Consider the following 6,886-nt stretch of genomic DNA (forward strand, 5'->3'; position numbering starts at 1 on the left):
TCGGGATTACAGGTGTGAGCCGCTGCACCCTCCCGTGCTCAGCTTCTGTGACACCAATCTCCTTGATGTCTGGGGACCTACCATTTCTTTTGTGCTCCCTCCAGTCTTTCAATGTTGGTGTTTTTCAGGGTCCCCATCTTTGGCCCACTGCTTTTTCTCACTCTATTACATATTCTCCCCCCTCTCTCAAATACTCTGAGTTTCAACTACCACCTACAAGTGACTCCTAAATCAGTCACGACCTAGACCTCTCTCCCAAGCTTCAGGTCAATTACGGTTAACTGCCAACCCTTCCTAGGAGAACTGCCTCACACATTGTCCCTACCGAAAGAAGTGAGACCCAGACTATCCTTGTACCAGCAGGGTATTTTGTATTTTATAATTACCACCACTCCTACAGCTGATTCAACACAGGTTAGCACCTGACTTGAAGGCCACCAATTCACAACATAGTCTGTAACAAAAAGCTCTGCCCAACTAAGAATCATAGCAATTAGCCAGGCCAATCTGTTAAGTCTCTCAGGAATTTGACATAGGAAGGAAAGGATAAGCCAGTCAGTAGGGAAAAAGAAATACGAAAACAACCAGAAACTAGTGATTGGAGCTGAGTCATTTTAATAGAATAGAATGAAGTCATGACTGTTAAGACCATTTAGAGTCCCCTTAACTCCAGGAACAGCCTGTTCTTTCTGTAAGGCTTGTTTCTTTGGCTTCTTCTGGTTTCTATGAAGTCAGATCACAGGGCTGAGATTCCCATTTTTACTTATCTCCAACTATACTGCAATACAGTCTTCTTCACAATCATTATTTTACTCATGGTTCACTGCAAGAGCCTAACAGCTAAAGACCCAAACATCATCCTAACAGAGTTGGAAACCCAAACATTTTCCTTGATTTCTCTCACCATCATTCCTAATACCCTCTCAGTATTACTTTTAAATATCTCACAAATATATCTGTCTTTCTCTGTCCCTACCACTGACCCAGCTGAGGTCAATTCTAACATGGTCTACTGCGACAGTCTTCTAAATGAATTTGCTGTTCCCACTCTTGTAACCTCTTGAGTCTATCCTCCAATCAGCTGCGTAATCTGACAAAAATGAAGATATGAGCCAGTCACTTCCTATTTAAAATCCTTTGATGATTCTCCATCTCCTACAGAGTAAGATCTAAACTCAACAAAATATTCCACAGGGCTCCTAAATGGGCCAGGTACAGTGGCTCCTGCCTGTAATCCTAGCACTTTGGGAGGCTACGGCAGGCAGATGGCTTGAGTTCAGGAATTCGAGACCAGCCTGGGCAACATGGCAAAACCCCCTTCACTACAAAAAAAATACAAAAAATTAGCTGGGTGTGGTGGCGCATGCCTGTAGTTGCAGCTATTCAGGATGCTGAGGTGAGAGGATCACTTGAGCCCAGGAGGCAAAGGTTGCAGTGAGCCTAGATCACACCACTGCATTCTAGCCTGGACAATGGAGTCAGACCCTGCCTCAAAAAAAAAAGAAAAAAAAAGCCTCCTACTTGATCTTTTCCCAGATATTCCTTGTCACATACTTTAAATGCCAACCCAAAATTGCTTGTAAAACCAGACACATAAAGTAATTCTCTGTTTTTGCTTTTCCTTCATTTGCAACCTAGCCCCTCCCTTTCTCCTACATCCTACTCATCTTTTAAGACTGACCACTAGCCTCGACTCCTCCAAGAAGCTATCCCTGATACCTACACTTCCTTCATTCTTTTCAATGTCAGCCTGGGTTAGACGCTCCTCCTATCTTCCACAGTACCCTTTATAATATTTCCCTTAGTACTCTATTTTATGTCCTCTGAGCTCTCTGAATTCAATGACAGTATCTTCTCCACCTTTGAGTGTCCAGAACCTAGCACAAAGTAAACATTCACTAAAAGCTTATTAAATAAATGAAGAAATGAACAGTGAGAAACACATATAAATTGTCTAGTCTAGCAGAATATATATCATTAGGCTAGGTGCAGTGGCTCACGCCTATAATCCCAGCACTTGAGAAGCCAAGGCAGGCGGATCACTTGAGGTCAGGAGTTCCAGACCAGCCTGGCCAACATGGCAAAACCCCATCTCTACTAAATATACAAAAATTAGCCAGGCATGGTGGCAGGCGCTTGTAATCCCGGGTACTTGGGAGGCTGAGGCTGGAAAGTCACTTGAATCCAGATGGAGGTTGCAGTAAGCTGACATAGTGCCACCACTGTACTTCGGCCTGGGCAACAGAGCAAGATTCCATCTCAAAAAAAAAATATATACATCATTATTGTCTATTGTTCTGCAGGATTATTAGATTTACTTGATTCTTGCAGTTACCAACTGGCATTTTTAAACCGAATTTCCCAAAATCTTGGCAAGTAATTCTTCAATTCCTTCATTTTAAGGAACATTTTTAGACCAGGCGCAGTGGCTCACGCCTGTAATCCCAACACTTTGGGAGGCCAAGGAGGGCATATCACAAGGTCAGGAGATCAAGACCATCCTGACTAACTCCATGGTGCCACCCCGTCTCTACTAGAAATACAAGAATTAGCTGGATGTGGTGCTAAGTGCCTGTAATCCGAGCTACTCAGGAGGCTGAGGCATGAGAACTGCATGAACCCAGGAGAGGCTGCAATGAGTAGAGATTGTGCCACTGCACTCCAGCCTGGACGATAGAGCAAGACTCTGTCTCAAAAAAAAAAAAAAAAAAAAAATGCAATTCACTATTTTCTTTTTTTTTTTTTTTTTTTTTTAGATAGGGTCTCGCTCTGTCACCCAGGCCATCATGGCTCACTGAAGCCTCAACCTCCTGGGCTCAACCAATCCTCCTCCCTCAGCCTTCTAAGTGGCTGGGATTTCAGGTGTGTGCCACTTAGCCCGGTTAATTTTTAGGGATAGAGATGGGGTCCCACTATGTTGCCCGGGCTGGTCTAGAACCCTTGGGCTCAAGCGATCCTTCTACTTTGGCCTCCCAAAGTGCTGGGATTACAGGCATAAGCCACCACACCCACTGAAATTCACGATTTCATTGCTTTCTATAATTCCCAACTTTCATTTATCTTGCATTTCTTCTAAACTGTCTTAAATCAGTAAAATCAAGGTGTCTGGACTTTTCTGAAGCACTGTGTTCCAGTTACCTTTTTCCCCCAGAGTAAGTATTTTCAATCTCAACTATTCTTTAAAAGTTCTAAATGTGATCACGGGACTTTATCTACTTGAGATAATTAAGTCTCATATGAACTAAAAGAGGCAATACTATGGTATTGTGAAAAGAACACTAAATCTGGAGTTAGTGAAAATTTTCAATCCTGACTTACTTATGACTGGGAAGATCTAACCTCCAGGTTCTACCACTCTCTAAAATTTAAAATGAAAATTCCAGGATCTTGTCCAGATCCACTAGTGTGTGTATATATAAAACACTCTATAAAATATCCAAATAGTGGTAATAACTAGAAACATATAAAAATGCAATCTGTTGTTGAAACATTTAGACTAAATCCATTGTCATATCATTAAAATTATTTTCCCGTTATCATTATAACTAGGTCTAAACTTGTCACATTTGTACTTATTCAATACTGACAACAATTTCAAAAATAAGAGGGGCTATCCCTGGATTTTTCAATAGTTGTTGTGTGACTGCTAAGCAAAAGACCTTTCAAAAATTTCACATATACTATACATACCCTGTTATTCCTCTGCAATCCAATCAACTTTATCTGCATGTCTAGTATTATTTAACATTAATCTCTTCAAATCATTTAAGGAACAATACTACTTCCAAAAGCAGTCATTTCAATTTAGAAGAACATCTTAAAAACAGAATAGAGACTGGACACAGTGGCTCAGGCTTATAATTCCAGTACTTTGGGAAGCCAAGGTGGGAGGATCACTTGAGCCCAGACGTTCAACACCAGCCTAGGCAACACAGTAAGACCCCATCTCCACCAAAAAAAATTACAACTTAGCCCAGCACAGTGACAGGAGCCTGTGGTCCCAGCTACTTGGGTGATCGAGGCAGGGGGATCCCTTGAGCCTAGGAGGTCTAGACGGCAGTGAGCCATGATCACACCACTACACTCCATCAAGGCAACAGAGTTGAAACCCTATCATCAAAAAAAAAAAAAAAAACACCAGAACAACAACAACAAAAAAACAGAATACCTTTGGAGCAAAAGAAAGCAAAACACTTCTATTTCAAAGATAAGGAAAATTCTCGTCACTCTGGAAAATAATTATAATCACCCTTTTGAAATTCTGTAATACATGAATATATGAATAGTAGTTTTTAATGTTAAAAGTGTCTTATAATACTTAAGTAAAATCAATGCAGCACAATGATATAGGTTAAATAAAAATTCACTCTTCTTATTCTGTGACTTTAAAGTATTATCCACTCTCTATGATACTTCTCCTTTGCTACTGCTACTGCTACTGCTACTGGGACAGAGTTGCCCACTACAATCGGCGTGGTCCTCTCAGAACACACACAGAAAATCAACAGTAACAACAGAAAACTCACACACACACACACACACACAGTCTACAGTAACAGGACAAGAGGAAGAGGCAGTAGAAAGAGAAAAAGACTATTTCTGACAAGGGGTAAGAGACAAAGGGAAGATAGAAGAGAGGGAAAGAAAATAAAAAAGATAATAGACAACATAATCTGTTTCTCCAGAAATAATGATTTATGTTTATAAAACAGTTATGTTCCCAAAAACTGAGTCTTAGTATTACACAACAGAAATAAAGAGGCCAAGAATAAAAACAATTGAGACAGCAGTGTCAGAAACATTCCAAACTCCAACTAATTTCACATAAACATGTATTTTTCTCTGACCTAACCATCAATTTTATGTAAAAGACTAAAACTAATCAAGACACCTTACAGTACTAAATAAACAGTAATCACGAATCTTAGACATCACGGAAATTCAGAGCTGGAAATTTCCTTACCAATCGTCCAGCTCAACTTACACACCACTCACAGGAAGAAACTGAGGCCCAGTCTTGTAAAATATCTACAACCACAAACGACTGCAGAACTCAGGAAATCTAGGATTCTTTGTTCATCTACACTGGCTCTGATTTTATGAGCAAATTATTTACTGTCGACCATAAATTTAAAATTATAAAATTCTGTCACATCTAACAACGGCTTTCTGGCAGCCAGATCAGAAGTAAACACCTCATAACATAGCACCGTTCATACAAATTAAAACATAAAAGTAGAATACTTCACAAGGAAATTAACAGAAGGTCCTAACTTGAGAAAAAACAAAGATTTGATATTGTGAATGAAATGTTCAGACGTTTAGATTAAGGAAGATAACACTTAGAAGTACTTCTTTGGATGTACGGCAAGAATAAAAAGAATGTTCAACAAGGCCTATGTGCGTGATTCTTTGCAGCCAAATCATTTGGTAGATTTCTATTGCCACTCGCCTTTCTGATTAAATAGTAACTTACTTATCAAGCTTCTTCTCAAATTTCAGTCCCGTATAAGTTAAGAATTCAACCACAAGGTTGTTTATCCCCTCGACATACATTTCACTAAGATCTGAGTAGACCCCTTTATAGCCAATCAAAGTGAGGCTGCCGTGAATGTAAAAGCTCCTGCTTTAGGTTTGGGGCCTAAAACCCTGGATTTGTTTTCAGACAGGCTGACACGTTAGGTTGATTTTTTTTTCTTCCACAAAAGGAAAACTGATACATGCTATTAAATTGGGCTACATTTCAATAGTTCCCATAGCAATTCATAATTTTATATACAACTGATTTACTTCAAGCTTTGTTTTAACCTAGGAGAGGTAGGTGAGGGAGGAAGGGGGCAAGCACAAGCCTAAGGTTGTTGTTTTTAACTGCAGGTGTAAAACATAAGCCAATTTTCTTCAAAATACTAAGCCGCATTTTGTTCCATCTTCGTTTCAACAAGACTTCATGTAATATCAACACCTAAGGACCTGTATAGGGCACTTCCAATCGGGAGGGGTAGGTTTCTGCTCCCCTAAGGAAAGGGTGCTCCTGGGGTTCCCTTCTCTTACCCTCCCGGTTGCTTTTACTAAGATATATTGATGGCAAACTTGGGCCCCTTGTCCTTTTGTCCCCCTAGACAATCTCTGGCCTAATTTTGATTACTCCTCCCCCTGTGTATCCCTGCTCTCTCTTAATTAGAAATCATACCTCAGAATCGTGCCTCTCTTCCCCCCTTGTAAGAAGAGAACGCCTGACCTACCACCTGGAGAACAATGTAACCCAACTCCGAGTCCATGGATTCCTCTACCCAAGCCCCAAGATTTATCTCCCAAGGAAATCAGAAAGCCAGTTCTGTCCTGTCATCCCAGATTCCCTCAAGGTGTCCTGCTCCAGGCCTAGGATTACCAGTTCCCTTCTACCCTGGGGCATTCTACTCACCTTCCTCTTCCAAGAATCTCGCCCCTCACCCTCGGACCCTTCACCGCGACCCCCGCGCCCACCCGGAGCAGCACAACAGGCGGCGAGTGGCCTCCGAGGGCAGAGCCCGCGAGGGCGGGGGTCGGGGGCGGGTCGAGAGCGGCGCAGCGGCGGCCGGCCACGTCGGGTCAGTGCCCCACTCCCACCGCAGGACACACGCCCAGTACCTTTGTAGTGCACCCGCAGGTTGTTCTGAGAGAGGCCGATGTAGCTGAACTTGTCCTTCGGGCTCCAGGACCGAGGCAGCGGCGTCTCCTGCTCGTCCACGGCCGGGTAGAGGCGCTTCAGCCGCCGCTGCAGCTCCTTCTCCTGCTCGTTCAGGGCCGAGTCCCCGTGCGGGAAGGGGGCCGCGGCGCTGCTGCCCGCCACCAGAGCTGGGGCCGGGGCTCCTCCGGCCGGGCCGGGGCCCGCGGCAAGGCCCGGGGG

General features: G+C 42.7%; 1 protein-coding gene across 1 annotated transcript in view; it reads right to left on the reverse strand.

Moving 5' to 3' along the window:
• RANBP9 (RAN binding protein 9) overlaps positions 1–6,886 on the reverse strand; it is a 92,835-nt gene that overhangs the window by 80,638 nt on the left and 5,311 nt on the right. The window contains exon 2 of the mRNA XM_058432675.1: positions 6,628–6,884. Coding sequence (XP_058288658.1) covers positions 6,628–6,884 — 257 coding nt within the window. The remainder of the gene's footprint in view (positions 1–6,627; positions 6,885–6,886) is intronic.

Source organism: Hylobates moloch, unplaced genomic scaffold (genome assembly GCF_009828535.3).
Source record: "Hylobates moloch isolate HMO894 unplaced genomic scaffold, HMol_V3 SCAFFOLD_20, whole genome shotgun sequence".
NCBI classification, from domain to species: domain Eukaryota; kingdom Metazoa; phylum Chordata; class Mammalia; order Primates; family Hylobatidae; genus Hylobates; species Hylobates moloch.